General features: G+C 35.2%; 2 protein-coding genes across 2 annotated transcripts; both read right to left on the minus strand.

Annotated features, from left to right (window-relative positions):
* Window positions 1-1,848: 1,848 nt before the first annotated feature.
* Window positions 1,849-2,325, minus strand: LOC127094201 (secreted RxLR effector protein 161-like). Its single transcript, XM_051033059.1, has one exon. The coding sequence runs from the start codon at window positions 2,323-2,325 to the stop codon at window positions 1,849-1,851; it is 477 nt and encodes a 158-aa protein (XP_050889016.1).
* A 12,353-nt stretch (window positions 2,326-14,678) lies between these two features.
* Window positions 14,679-15,359, minus strand: LOC127094203 (uncharacterized). The gene has a single exon (XM_051033061.1). It carries the CDS (start codon window positions 15,357-15,359, stop codon window positions 14,679-14,681), a length of 681 nt encoding a protein of 226 aa, XP_050889018.1.
* Between the last annotated feature and the right edge of the window lie 902 nt (window positions 15,360-16,261).

Raw genomic sequence — 16,261 nt, forward strand, 5'->3', positions numbered from 1 at the left:
TTATTCACGATTTTTTTTTGCTTTTGTGCGATCATGAAGAGGAACTAATCTCCTATAGTCAATCTGCTGTAACCGAATTTCCAAGGCTTTGAGGTTTTTATTCTATCAATTTAATTTCGTTCTCTTTTAATTCTATTCTATGAAATTTCATTTGCTTAATCTGTATTTTATGGAATGGTTTTGATTAAATTTATATGATTGCATTCCTAACTATTAATCGCCGTTTTCGTCGCCTTGTCGTTAAATTGCGTTTATAAATCGTGTTTGCTTAATTCACGATTGTATTTATCCGTTTGCTTAATTCAGAATATAGGAATATAAATCTGTCATATATCCATTGCGCTTGTCAATCGAATTTGAATCAAATAGAGATCGAAGCCGCTTAGAGAATTGGTAGGTAAAAACCAATGATTAGCCGGAAACCGAAAACAGTAGATTGACTTATTTTACAATCGCTTATTTTAATCACTTTTTTTTGCTTTGTTTTCTAAATCGACCACTAAAACATAAACCCCCTTCAATCGATTTCATTAGGTTAAGAATAATACAAGAATCCTTGCGATACGATACTCGAGGTGTCGCTTCCCGTTTACTATATTTTATTACTCGTTTTTTACCCGTGTGCGACAGCGGATCAGCCGGCCCAATCATATCGGAGGCCTCGTTCTAATTTTGAAAATGGGTTCATATTTTTTAAAAAATACAATTATAATAATTAAAAATATATATATTAAAAATACAATTATGTATTAGTTAAAAATAAATTTAATTATAATTATTTTGAGTTTTTATCATAACATTTCTTTCAATTATTGATTTTTTTAATAATATTTTATTTATTTTTATTAATATTTATAAAAAAAAATTTAAAAATTTAAAATTTAGGGTCCTCTATACTTTGGGGCACTGTGCTGCAGCACATGCTGCACATGCACAGGGCCGACCCTAGTAGGGACAGAGCTACATTTGCAAGTATGTCGGTCATTGCCCCCACAAACAATTCATGTGTTTATATAGTATTATAATGTAAATGGTCCTCTGCTTTTTAAATGGACTTTTAACTAAGATATTGTTTTTTCTTAAATTAAATCAATATATGCTCTGCAATTTTCACTTCAACATTAGATGAAATTGGGACAAATTATATATATATATATATATATATATATATATATATATATATATATATATTATATATATATATATATATATATATATATATATATATATATATATATATATATATATATATATATATATAATATATATATATATATATATATATATATATATATATATATATATATATATATATATATATATATATATATATATATAATTATTTTGTTTTTTCTATAATGTCTTATGAATTTATCTTTTATACTACTATTCAATGGAGAGTTTTTTTTATAAAAAAAGTATAATTTTTTTATATATCAATGATTATATTTTATAATCCGTATGAAAAGTTTGTTAGAACATAAAGCTCAAATTGAAGGTTTGACAATGGTGGAAGAAAAGAAATTGGGGAAGATGAAGTTGAGAGAGAATTAGAGAGAAAAAAATGATATTGGATAAATAGTAATTTTGGCATTAATTGGAATTTGGAATATTACAAGAGTATTTATATATTGAGAGAATAAAATGATACAACTCAAAAATACAACTAAAGTGACTCTACAAATAAATTCTGTTAGTTTTGGAAAGGTAATAACAGAATTTAATTGCATTTAACACACCACCTCACTTTAGTTGCTCCAAATCCACCATGCTCAAGCACTTTTTCAGCCTCTTGAACACATCATTTGTCGCACCCTTTGTCAACAAATCCGCGACTTGGTCTTCGCTTCAGCAATAGCTCAATCTAAGCTTTCCATCACCGACCAATTCTCTCAAATAATGAAACTGCATCTCAATATGCTTGCTCCTTCCGTGTGCAATCGGATTCTTCGCAAGATTTATTGCGGAAACATTATTTACAAACAATGTGGTGGCAGCATCATCACCACATCCTAATCCCTTCAATAGATTCATAAGCCACATAGCTTGGCACGCACCTAACGACGTCGCAATGTACTCGGTCTCACAAGAAGAGAGTGCTACAACCGGTTCCTTTTTCGAGCACCAAGAGATTGGTGTACTACCAAACATAAAGATGTACCCCGCCGTCGATTTTCGGTCATCTTTATCTCCGCACCATTTAGAATCGGTGTAGCCAAATAAATTGCACTTACGCCCCGTGTCCGATGCGGGAAAGAGAATTCCGCAGCCAAGAGTACCTTTCACATATCTAAGGATCCTCTTGACTGCCGCCAAGTGGGACATCTTAGGTCTCTCCATGAATCTACTCGCAATACCGACACTAAAAGCCAAATTCGGTCGCGTATTGCACAAATACCGTAACGATCCAATCAAGCTCCGGTAAAGCGTTGGAATCGACATCCTCCCCCTCATCACTTTTGGACAGCTTCACTCTAGCCTCACAAGGTGTAATAGAAGCATTACAATGCTCCATATCACACTTTTTCAAAATATCTAGAGCATACCTCCTTTGGTGCATAAGCATCCCCACTTTTGACTTGTGAAACTCTATGCCAAGGAAGTAATTCATGACACCAAGGTCCGTCATCTCAAACTCTCTCATGAGCTCACTTTTAAACCTTGAAACACTCTTGTCATGTCTGCCCGTAATCAAGAGATCATCAACATACAAGCAAATTATAATAACACCATCATTCATATCCGATCTCACATAAACTCCATGTTCGGATACACATCGATTGAAACCAATATCAATAAGAAAGTCGTCAATACGTTTGTTCCAAGCTCTTGGAGCTTGTTTCAAACCATACAACGCCTTGTGTAGCTTGTAATACTTCATTGTAAGACCCCAATTTTGTCCCTAAGATCCCTCATGGCATCATATCATATCATATCATTGCCTCAAGGATCATTGTGCACCATGCTTGCCTCCTTCCCTGTGGGTGGGTTATCTTTTGAGTGTGGTTCTTGATCACCAAGCATGTTTTGCATTTGTATATCATTGCTTTTCATTTGTTTACTAACCAAAAGTACAAAAATATTGTCATCTAACCTTGTTACTTGCAGATGAAGCAATTACAGTCAAAGGCAGCCATTGAGCAATAGATGGTGGCCATTCTGAAGATTTTGGGCACCATGATCATTCACAAGAGTTCATATGAACCATGACATCATTTTGAATCAAGATCTCAAGTGGAAGAGGCTTGAATTTCATCTGAGCATAGCTAGGTCAGCTGAAACCCTAGAAAAGTCAACACAAGTCAACTGTGCATTCAATCATGGATTTGAAGGTGGGAGATGGTTAGAAATACATCATTCATGTCCACACAAGTCTCATTTGACATTTCAAATATCAACATTGAAGAATTTGAGGTCAGATGGAAAGTTTCCAAAAAATAGTAAGTGACCTGTAATTTCAAACTGCCAAAAATGGAAAGGTCTTCTCCTCAAGATTACATCATCAAGAAAGCTTCAAATGAAATTTTTTCCAACATGAAAGTTGAAGGTATTGCTCTCACCTTTCCAAAAAGTCCAAGAACATCCATTTCTCATGTGTGGTTAAGAAATTATGGATCAATCATTGCCAAGCAAATTTGAATTTCAAGAAGGCATAACTTTTGCACCAAAAGGCCAAATGCAGTGGTTCTTTTTGGAACATTTCTCTCTTGATCTCTACTATCCAAATCATGCATCATATTTCATCAATTCTCATCACAAAAATATTGGATTTTTCACTTGAATTTTGGAGGGAAATTTCCAATTTGAAAAATATGCATTGCCTTTACATTTTTCCAATGGCATTTGATTCAAAATCACATTTGAAGTGCATTTCAAGCAAGACTCGGGTACTGTTCCATTGCCATGCACATGTGAGGGTGTTTTGGCCATTTTGCATAAACACTCCCATTTCCCTAATTCACTTAGCATTTGATTAGAGCTTAAGCTAAACATGATTAACAGATGGTATATAACCATAATCCTAACAGAAAACCATAACAACAACTTCATAATTTCAGATCTGAAAATTCTCTCTCAACTTTTTCATCCAATTTCTTCATAGCCTTTGCTTGGTTCGTGATTTGTTCATCATCTACAAGCATTATTGAAGATTGTTGAAGCAAGATCTGGAAGCATTCATCAAGAATTATGGACTGTTAAAGCTTATGCACATCCATGGCAGTTGAGATTTCTGGACAAAGCAAGCACGATTGAGCTGTTCTTCATCATCCATTCATCTATCCAAGCATTGTAGAGCATCTGTTGCAGCTTGCCAAGGCCTGAATTGCACGATTTCACTTCTGTTGTATCTTGAAGGTCAGTTTTCGATGCTCTTAATTCATAAAATTGATGTATGATTCTGGTAGATCTTTGAACATAGGTCACACTGAGCTTTAGATATCGGAATTTCGTTGAGTAATGAATTAGTTGTGATGATTTGAAGTTTGATAGATGAAACTTGTTGTGCTCGATTTGTTTGATACAGTTAGAATTAGGTTAAATCAATACTGGATTGTTGATGTGTGATGTGAGACGAATCCATTGATATGTGTTTGGTGAATTTATGTGATGATTTGTTCTTGATGATGATGAACACGATGAACACATGATGAATGTTAGGGTTTTAGATTTCCAGAACTCATTTGATCTGTCCAAACGCGTTTTGCATGAGTTTCGTCGTTTGTTGCCATGCATTGGTCCATGTTGTAGCTTGCGTGGCTTTCTGATTGGTCTTCCTTCACTTGCATTGCCACGTCATTAAATGAAACGGCGCATTTCATGTAGCCAGCGCGCTCAATTTGAATATTCGCACGGTTCGATCCTCGGTGGAGCTATTTCCAAATTATACCTTAGCATTTTATTTCATTACTTCATGTATCCATGCCATGCCTTGTTCATATGATTTTTAATTTTTCCTTTCACTTAAAAAATCATAACTCAATGAATAATCATCCAAATCACATGAGATTTTTTGCACATTGTTCCTTATCATGTCTACTATTTTATGGATATTTTTCCAGAATTTGTGCTCGGTTGAAAATTGTTTTAGCCTAGGGATTGTTCATGCATATGCTATCTTGCACCTTGCTTACCATTTTATTTGTGAAATGATGATGGTTAATCCAATGAATGTGAAAATTGACATGCTTAAACTAGACACTTTGCATGATCTTTTGGTATAGAGTTTGCATTTTTAGCATTTCTGGTTGATGAGATATGATATGATTAATGAAGATGTGACAATGTGTGTCACACCTTTGCTTGCTTGATTTGCTGATTTTATTTACCATGCCAAATAAATGCCAAATGATCTGATTTTTTGCATGTTACTTATTCTGGATGTTAGGATTGATCATGAATTTTTGTAGAATTTTAGGATTCATTTCTGATTTGTTTGATATTTTTCTTTCTGGATTTCCATTTGTGAACTTTTTGATGAGTGTTGAACTTAGATGATTTGTGAAATGCTTGATGTTTATCATATGAGCTTGAAATTTTGCACATGTTTTCTAGACACATTGAAGTTTGTCTTGGCTTTGGTTTGAGTCATTTATCATTTGTCATATCTGTTTTAGGATTGCCTTAAGTTGATGTATCAATTTATGCCTCCATTGAGCTTGTTCATGCTTACCTTGACTTGATGAATTTGATTGCCATGCTTATACTTGTCCAAATGCCATGATTTTTGGTGTGTTGATCATTTGATGTGTTATGTTTAGCCTTGATTTTTCTTGAGATTTATTGAGCCATTCTGGAATTAATATGCCTTTGATCATTCTGTTGCTTCTATGTGGTTTCAACTTGCCTATCTTGACATGTTTTGATTATGAAATTCTTTTGGTAATTGATATTGACATGAGACCACTTGGAATAGTTTCTTATTTGATTTAAGTTGATTCTTGTCAATTTTCATGTTCTGTTTTGAATTATTTCTCCCCCTTTGACCCTAGGCTTTGTCCTAGTGGTTTTCCTCTCATGTTTGAAGCTTTGTTTCAGGTTGCACATGCAAGTTATACAATTGATGATGCCTCATCTTGAGAGCATTTAATATTTTCTTTTGATTACTAATGTGTGTTTTGTAGGTTGATGTTGATTCAATTGGGATTGACTTGTGGCTTATGCCTTTGCCTATATTGGTTGTCTGTTGCATTAACTGTTGGTTGTTTATCTGAGTTGTATACTGATTTGTTTGATGTTTCCACAGGTACATTAGTTGCTTAAGTTCATTTTGAACTTGCTTGGTTGCTTAACCAATTTAGGTATAACCTCTCTTCTTCATGTAGTCTGGAAGACCTGGCTTGTTATGTGGCCAGGCACCTGTCTGAAGTCCTCCTTAAGAGGCAATGTTTGTGATTGTTTATCTTTGTCCCCAAGCAGGAAAAGTCCTTTTGATAAGGCAATTGGTAGATAAAAGAGATGTGTAGTCCATCTCCTACTATTCAGTGTGTCATCCCTTTGCTCACATTACATGTTGTAGCATTGTGGATATTAACCCAAGATCTATAGAGTCATTAACTTGTGGAGAGAGTTCCAACTTTCTGAACTCCCACACCTTCTATCATTTGAAGCTCTCCCTGACCAGGGATAAGAGTTATGAGGCACACCCCTCATCTCCATTTCATCTGCTTCACCTTAACTCTCAATGTTAAGGTTAAGAGCACAACTTACCCCATTCCAGTTGACTTTAAAGTCTAACCCTTGCTTGAGCCAAATTGCTTGTATATAGTGAGTGCTAATTGACTTTGTTTGATTGATTGCTTGATCCATCTGTACATGTTTGCTTGTTTGCCTTTGTGCATTTATCATCATTCATTGTTCATTATTGCATGATCATCATTTCATATCTCTGTGACATCTTTGTTTGTCCATTGAGGAATCAACTGTAAGTCCATTCATTGGCCATTGTTCCTATGATTTGGAAGGGATTGAGTGTAAGACCATTTCATTGGCCACTTATGTCCTCTTTGCTTATTGCTCTTGTTTGTTTGTTATATGTGAGGATTCAATTGTAAGTCCATGTTGCTGGCATTTGTACTCCTATGACCATCCTTTGGAGATTGGTATAAGTCCAGATAGATTGGCATCTGATATCCATGTTTTGTTTTGCTTTAGGAGATTGGAATAAGTCCATTTATTGGCATCTGATATCCTTGTTTGTTTTAGGAGATTGGTGTAAATACATTGATTGGTATCCTATATCCACCTTTGTTTTAGGAGATTGGTGTAAATCCATTGATTGGTATCCGGTATCCACCTTTGTCTGTGAGATTGGTATAAGTCCATTTATTGGCATCCGGTATCATTGTTTTGTTTTAGGATATTGGCGTAAATCCATTGATTGGTATCCGGTATCCACCTTTGTCTATGAGATTGGTGTAAGTCAATTGATTGGCATCCGGTATCACCTTGCTTTGCATTTGCTTACTTGCTTTGTTGTTTCATTCCAAAGGACACACTTGAATCATCTTCCATATGATTTCAAGAGGTGAACATCTAAGAAGTTTTACTTCCTCACCCTTCCATTTTTTGTGTGTGTTTCCAAAACTCCCTTTTCACATTGTTAATTCAAAAACTTTGAACTATTGTGCAAACATTCTCATCTCTTTTCAAATTAGAAACCTAGGCCTTAGGCCTTTGACTTTTTCAAACTCCATTTCATAACACTTCTTTCTGAATTGAATACTAATCATACTCTGACCATCCTTTTGTAAATACTCATAATCAATTAACTTCACTCATTCAATTGTTTTGTGGCTTTGTCCATTGTTGATATGTTTTCATACATTAGCCATAGGTTTCAATTCTCATAGTGGTTGATGCAAATCTCACCACATCATTAGTGAGTTGATTGTAAGTCTTCCATACTTATTATAGGGTTAACCCCTCACTAGTATGTTGAAGCTATCCTTGCATGGTGGATTGTTGGTCTTGGTTGAGTTTTCTCCCGTTGATAATGAAAAGCCTTAGTGCTCTTGTTTTAAAATGAACCCACTCATATTTTGGAAATCTTTTAGCCGAACTACGGCGTTTTGATCCTTACCTTTCATGGAAGGTACGTAGGCAACGGGTTCATCCGTTCAAACACAAAAAATAATAAATTGTATATTCTTTTCTCATCTTCCCAATCATGTTTGCACAATATGTCATAAACAAATAAACATTTTTATACAACAAGTGTGAAAAGGGCTCCCTAGGAGTACCTAGGACGTTTTGGGTGCCTAACACCTTCCCATTGCGTAATTAACCCCTTACCCAGATTCTTTGATCTTTTCATTAGTTTTCTATGTGTAAAACTTCTTAGGCTTTTGTTCGCTTTTTAGCCATTCCTTTGGATAAATAAAAGTGCGGTGGCGACTCGATTTCTTTGTATGCTTTGCTTTTGATTTAATCAATAAATCATAAAGTGACGAATACACCGCTACACTTCATCTCTTGATTTTTTATCACGAAACCGGGTGGCTGCCTAATCCGTTATCGTACACGGGTCAAAAACGAGTTTAAAAGTGTAGTAAAACGGAAGCGACACTCAAATATCGTATCACAAGGACTCTTAAATGTTATAACCAAACGAATGAAAATAAGGGGGGTTTTAAGGTTCAAAACTTAAATCGATGATTATTAAAGGTAAAATCAAAATTGATAAATAAGCTAATCTATTGTATCGATTTCCGACTTATCATCGATTCTTATAATTTCAATTCCCTAGCGGATTCAATCCCATTCGATTACAATACCCAGTGACAAGCGCAAATTGGTATTATATGATGTATGTTCCTAATTTCCGAATTAAGCAAACGGATTTAAGCAGACGCGAATTAAGCAAACGCGACTTAATCAAACACGATAACGAAAAAGCTACGCTAACGTGATTATAGTTAAGGATCACACAAACAATCAAATTTAATCAACTCTATCCTATAAGAAACAATCGAATTAAGCAAACGAAAGTAATCTAATTAAGCAAACGAGTTTATAGGAAGAATTGAAAAGAAATCAAAATTAAAGTGAAATTATTAAAAACCTCAAAGTGGAATTCGAATACAACAGATCAGCTCTTTGAGAATTAGCTCTCCATGAAATCTTCTAAGCAATAATGTCTCATCAAAATTCAGAATTCGGATTTCTATAGTAGTAAAAGACCTAATATAATAAAAGGTAAATTTGGGCCCTTATAGGATCCAACCCGAAAATTACAAAAACTGGCCCAATACAACTAACCCAAACAAAATATAAAAATAATGTAGCAACTTCAACGAAATTTCTGGCCCTGATACAGTCTGATTCAAACATGGAAGAACGTGCATCAAAATGCACTGATCAAATTCCCCCACACTTGAACTTTTGCACTCCGAGCAAAATGAAAAACAAAACAAAACACAGACACATCAACGGTTACTCATTCTAGGCTACAAGTCATCTTCGGTTAAGTTTGCTTCGATAGGTACTATTCTTGCACACTAAGGACATTGTAAGAACACTAATCCACAGTTATGCAGACATAAACCTCCTGAATACACAAATCAACTCGAATCATGTTATTATATTAAAGCCTAACTTACTCAACCTTCTTTGACTCTTTTTCATTCAGGCGCGATCACATTAAGCCCGTTATCTCCACACACTCATAGCAAGGCGACCGGTTAGTGACTCTGATCCTTTTCTGCACGGGGTTCTGGTACTTAAGTGACATAACCCTTTGCTTACTCAATTGTAGTTGCGGGGGATCGGACCGTAATCCGCCCTACCAAGTTCAGCACCAGAACCCGCTGAACCAACTACAAAAGAGTCTTATTTCTAACTTTTTTTGAAGGGTCCACAACCGTTGGGTTAAGTGACCAGGTGAGGGTCACCAAACTTAGAAGGTGCATTCCTTTATTTTTTTTCTCTTGTTTTTTTCTTTTTCGGAATACTCACTTATATTCATCGGCTTCCCTGCATAGAGTGTGTGTGAGATGGTGTTGACTGCTGAAATAAACTACTCAAGAGTTGTCAGAGAATGAAAATTTAAGGCTAAAACATAATAAGAATTCGAATCAATTTCCATATGCAGGAGACTTACAGTGTTAATACGACAACGATCTTGTGAATTTTTCCCAAGTCTCCGTAAACTAATCTCAAATTAGTCAGTCTATAGCCTAAAACTTTCAAGAAGATGTATTTTTTTATTTTTTTTATGACTGAAAACAAACAAAACACTAACAAAAACAAGGAAAACAAACGAAACAAACGAATAAATGGTTCCCTCCCCCACACTTAAAATATACATTGTCCTCAATGAAAGAGCATAAATATAAAATAAGAGTGAGAGAAAGGAAAGAACACACCCGAGAAGTCAAGGCGGATAAGTGATTACATAAGCAGCCTTTCCCAAAGAGAGTTCTTCTACAGCCTCTTCTTCCAGAGTCGGGTTCTCATGTAGTAGCTTTGGGTAGTATCCATTGACCTTGAAATTTTGATTAGTGCATTCGCCTTGTATTCCAGGATCAAAGAAGAATATTTGATAAGTAAAAATGTTGAATGGGCGCGTGAAAGTGATCTCCTTTTTCACAACATCAAGAATCAAAGGATTACGGGGCTGCCTCACTACTTTTATTTCATCTTTAAGTAAGATCCTATGCATATATATGGATGGGCTAAGATCACGAGTGTCAGCCATGGTCCATCCAATTCCCTTCTTATGTTTCTGCTTAAGTTGAAGTTTTGATGAATAATATGAATCTTTGGGAAGTGGTTTAGGCTTTACAGAATATGGTTGTTCAATGGATGGTATGTTTGGGGCAGCCGGGATGTCAAGAGCATCAACTGCAAAAACAAGTTTATTGGTAACAACTTCACCTGTAGGAAATGTATCAGCCTGCAAGGCAGCATCAATCTCAGCACAGACAACACAAACGTTAGTGTCAGTACAATCAGAACATGAATAAATATCATCAAAACCAGAGAGAGATGGAAAATCAAGCGCAAATAGTTCAGAACTAGCGTCATTAACAACTTCAGAAACCAACTCTATTTGAAAAACAGAATGCTCTTCCTCGTCAATCTTCTTATTTTCCAATACTCTTTATGGGAAAGGGATTGGTGATACATACTTTTTTTCAACCTCAACAACAATAGAAGGTTCAGGTTTATTTTCAAGTGTTACACTAACAATGTTTTTATTTTTTCTGGGGCTGGTTCTGCAACTTTTTCGGATCTCAAGGAAATTTCACTTACATTATCATTAGAATCCTTTAGATTGACAACTGTTTGGGCTGGAAGCTGGTTCGACCCTTGGGCTTGCATGTTATTTATTTGAGTAGCAAGTTGTCCCATTTGTGTTTGTAAAGTCTGAATACTAGAATTTGTTCGCTGCTGAAATTGGAGACTGTTTACAACCATTTGCTTGACAAGTTCCTCTAGTGAAGGTTCAGAAGGTAAAAAGGTGGTTACCTGTGGAGGGTTATATGGTGGTGGTGGTGGAATGGGTAGCATCAATTGTTTCACTAAAGAGGTAAGTTCATCAATTCTGGTTTCTAGAGCTTTGTTGAAAGAAGAAACCTGAATCTCATTCACACCTTTTGCTTGGACCAAAAAATTATCTCTTGTTGTGAACTGTTGGAAGTTAAGTGACATCTTCTCAATCAAGGATTTGGCCGCAGCTGGAGTCTTATCAATACACAAATCATTATAATCAACATCATGGGCAACAAGTTCTCTGAGAGTTCTTTAGTCATTCATGTTAAACTCAATAGAAAAGAAAAAAAAATCAACAAACAATGAGAAAACACAACTAATTCAACAATGCAGCAACAAATAGGAAAATACCGACAATGTCCCTATTAAGAACAAACAATTGAAATACGAAAAAAACGATTAAAATAAAATGCAAAAAATACAAAAACACAAAAATTAATCTAATTACGTCAATTAAGAATTTTGAGAATTTTTTCAGATTTTTTTAAAACTACCAAAACAGAAAATAAATCATAAAAAATAGAAAAATAAGGAATTTCGGTTTTTTAGGGCGGCATCTATAGAGGGTTTTGATTACTTATTTTTTCCTAATGAATCGATAAAAAATCGGAATAATCTGAGACAATTTGTTTAAAAACAAATTTTGTTTTTATCCTAAACCGCAAAAAGACCAAGACACAAGAAGTTTAGAGAAAAAAAATGCTAAAACACAATACCTAAAATTATAATATTGGTTAAGATCTACAAGAGTCCCCGACAACAGCGCCAATTTGATCCGTTGTCGCACACGGGTCAAAAACGAGTTTAAAAGTGTAGTAAAACGGAAGCGACACTCGAATATCGTATCACAAGGACTCTTAAATGTTATAACCAATTGAATGAAAATAATGGGGGTTTTAAGGTTCAAAACTTAAATCGATGATTATTAAAGGTAAAATCAAAATTGATAAATAAGCTAATTTATTGTATCGATTTCTGACTCATCATCGATTCTTATAATTTTAATTCCCTAGCGAATTCAATCCCATTCGATTACAATGCCCACTGACAAGCGCAAATTGGTATTATATGATGTATGTTCCTAATTTCTAAATTAAGCAAACGGATTTAAGCAGACGCGAATTAAGCAAACGCGACTTAATAAAACACGATAACGAAAAAGCTACGCTAACGTGATTATAGTTAAGGATCATACAAACAATCAAATTTAATCAACTCTATCCTATAAGAAACAATCGAATTAAGCAAACGAAAGTAATCGAATTAAGCAAACGAGTTTATAGGAAGAATTGAAAAGAAATCGAAATTAAAGTGAAATTATTAAAAACCTCAAAGTGGAATTCAAATACAACAGATCAGCTCTTTTGGAATTAACTCTCCATGAAATCTTCTAAGCAATAATGTCTCATCAAAATTCAGAATTCGGATTTCTATAGTAGTAAAAGACCTAATAAATAAAAGGTAAATTCGGGCCCTTATAGGATCCAACCCGAAAATTACAAAAACTGGCCCAATACAACTAACCCAAACAAAATATAAAAATAATGCAGCAGCTTCAATGAAATTTCTGGCCCTGCTACAGTTTGATTTAGCTCTCGACTTCTGAACAAAAGTTGTAGATATTTTTCTTAGCTTTCCATCGGCTGGTAGCACGTCTCAATCCGATACTCCTAGCTCAAGATATGATTTTTCTTACGAAAGCTGCTAATACTGAAAATTAAATACGAAAATTAAATAAGTGCAAAAATAAAATAAATTATGAAAACACATTAAAACATAAAAATAATCAAAGAAAACCGAAGAAATGCTTAAGTACAAAAATGGAAGAACGTGCATCAAAATGCACTGATCACTGCCCCATATAGACTTCCTCAACAAGAGGACCATTTAAAAACGCAGATTTGACATCCATTTGGTAAACCATCCAATTGTTGTTATGCGCAATACCAACAACCAAACGAATAGTCTCTAATCTAGCCACCGGTGTGAATACCTCCTCATAGTCTATACCTTCTCGTTGTAAGAATCCCTTCGCCACTAATCGAGTTTTGTGCTTGATTACTTCACCTTTGGGATTTGCTTTAACCTTATAGACCCATCGCACACCTATTGGTTTCTTTCCAAGTGCTAAATCGACCAACTCCCAAGTGTCGTTTTTCTCAATAGATTCCAGCTCTTCTTTCATTGCACATATCCACTTAGGATCACTTAAGGCTTCTTCCTCATTTACCGGTTCGGGTTCGGCCATAAGCGGGAAATGAACAAAATCACCATCGTTATTCACTTCGTTATCTTGGAATCTTTCGTAATCTCGGAGTCTATGAGGCAAGGTTCTTTGCCTCACTGGCCTACCATTATTAACAACATCATTTTGCACTATTGTAGGTGCCGGTACAGCGGTGTCGGAAGCCTCCGCATCAGTGATTTCAAAAAACTGATGCCGCTATTTTTCTGTGAGTAATCGATTACTGTTGGTAGGATAATCGGTTACTGCTGCATTTTCTGCACTTTTGACTTCATCAAAAGTCACATCCCGGGTTATGAAGATCTTCTGATTTTTTTTCATCGAACAACTTGTACCCTCCAGTAAAGTGATATCCTACAAATATCATCTTCTCACCCTTATCATCCAATTTCTTCCGAAGTTGGTCCGGTACATGACGATATGCAATCGATCCAAAAACGTGCAAATGATTCAAATTCGGTTTGAAGCCACTCCAAGCCTCTTCCGGTGTGATTTTCTCCAGCTTCTTAGTGGGACACCTATTCAACAAGTAGGTGGCTGTAGACACGGCCTCACCCCATAATTCCTTAGGAATTTTTTCCCACGAAGCATACTACGCACCATGTTCATTATTGTATGATTTTTCCTCTCGGCAGCCCCGTTTTGTTGAGGCGTATAAGGAGGCACCACCTCACGTACAATTACCTCAAGATCACAAAACTTCCCAAACTCACTAGAGGTATACTCACCTCCACCATCCGTTTTGAGAATTTTGAGCTTCTGACCACTTTGGCGCTCCACCATGGATTTGAAATTCTTGATTGATTGATTGATTTGCACAAACCAATCTTTTCGACCCGTCATATGTGTTGAACAACCGGAATCCAAGTACCACTCATCTCTCCCTTGGACTCCATCACGAACGGTAACCAATGCACTTCGATCCGAATGCGTTTTCTCGCTATTTTTCGGAACAGCTGTTGTCCCACAAACTGTCACTACTGTAGTTGCTGCTCGGAAAATCCATAATGCCATAACTCTCCTTCGTGATCATTACTAGAAGTGTGTCCTCATCATCTACCTCTTCCCTAGCAACCTTGGCTTCATTATTGTGATTCTCATTCGATTTACCACGACACAAATTTGCAAAGTGTCCAAACTTTCTACACTTATAGCATTGCACCTTACTCACATAACGCTTCTTAAAACCATTGCTATGACCACTATCCTTGGAGCTACTTTCACCCTTTTCACTCGTCGAATGCTTTGAATTTTGCGAATCATTTGAACCAAAATTCGAAAAATTTGATTTACCTCTCGCCGCAAATTTTCCTTTCGACCTCTTATTCTTTTCATTGAAACGCGCTTGCAAAGCAATCTCCGCTTTGGCTTTGTCGGTGCCTCTCTCATCCATCCTTTGTTCATGTGCCTCTAACGAACTTTGCAATTCATACTTGCTCAAAGTTGTTAGATCCTTTGATTCTTCAATAGCCACAACTATGTTGTCGAAATGTGACGTTGACGAACGCAATACTTTCGATACAACATTCTGCTCAAGAATCGTTTCCCCACAAGATTTGATTTGATTAACTAACCGGGTAATGCGCGTAATGTAGTCGTTGATCGTTTCTTTATCTTCCATTTGTGTTAACTCGAATTGTCGCTTGTAAGTTTGTAACCTTACAACCTTCGCTTTGACGGCACCGACATATGCTTTCTCCAAGATTTCGCATGCTTACTTCGCCGATTCACAATCGCTAACCTTCTCGAAATTGTCGTTATCAACACACGAATGAATCAAGAATAGGGCTTTGTAATCCTTCTTCTTCTCTTCTTTGTGTGTAATTCTTTGAACGTCGGTAGCCTCTGCCCCTAATTGTGTAACTCCATTGACGAAGATCTCAAGCACCTCTTAATAACCAAACAAGACCTTCATTTGTTTCGCCCATTTATCATAGTTCTTCGAATCAAGAATCGGGAGATTGGTGGGAATTCGATCATTGGAAATGGTTGTCATTGTTGCAGCGGATTAGGATCAATAACCAAGGCTTGTGATGCCAAATGGTAGAATATAAAACTCAAATTGAAGGTTTGACAATGGTGGAAGAAAAGAAATTGGGGAAGATGAAGTTGAGAGAGAATTAGAGAGAAAAGAATGATATTGGATGAATAGTAATTTTGGTATTAATTGGAATTGGGAATATTACAAAAGTATTTATACATTAAGAGAATAAAATGATATAACTCAAAAATACAACTAAAGTGACTTTACAAATAAATTTTGTTAATTTTGGAAAGGTAATAACATAATTTAATTGCATTTAACAAAGTTCATAAATAATTTATATTAAAAATGAAGGAATATAGGTTATAATTAAAATGTAATAGGTTGTTTATAATTGTAAGAGTATAATTGAGTTGTATGGTGTAATATATATATATATATATATATATATATATATATATATATATATATATATATATATATATATATATATATATATATATATATATATATATATATATATATATATATATATATAT

The sequence above is a fragment of the Lathyrus oleraceus genome, chromosome 6, assembly GCF_024323335.1.
Source record: "Lathyrus oleraceus cultivar Zhongwan6 chromosome 6, CAAS_Psat_ZW6_1.0, whole genome shotgun sequence".
Lineage (NCBI taxonomy): Eukaryota > Viridiplantae > Streptophyta > Magnoliopsida > Fabales > Fabaceae > Lathyrus > Lathyrus oleraceus.

What these genes read in the sequence shown, in the direction of transcription:
- LOC127094203 (XM_051033061.1), bottom strand. Translation starts at nt 15,359, where the DNA reads ATGGAAGATAAAGAAACGATCAACGACTACATTACGCGCATTACCCGG.
- LOC127094201 (XM_051033059.1), bottom strand. Translation starts at nt 2,325, where the DNA reads ATGTCCCACTTGGCGGCAGTCAAGAGGATCCTTAGATATGTGAAAGGT.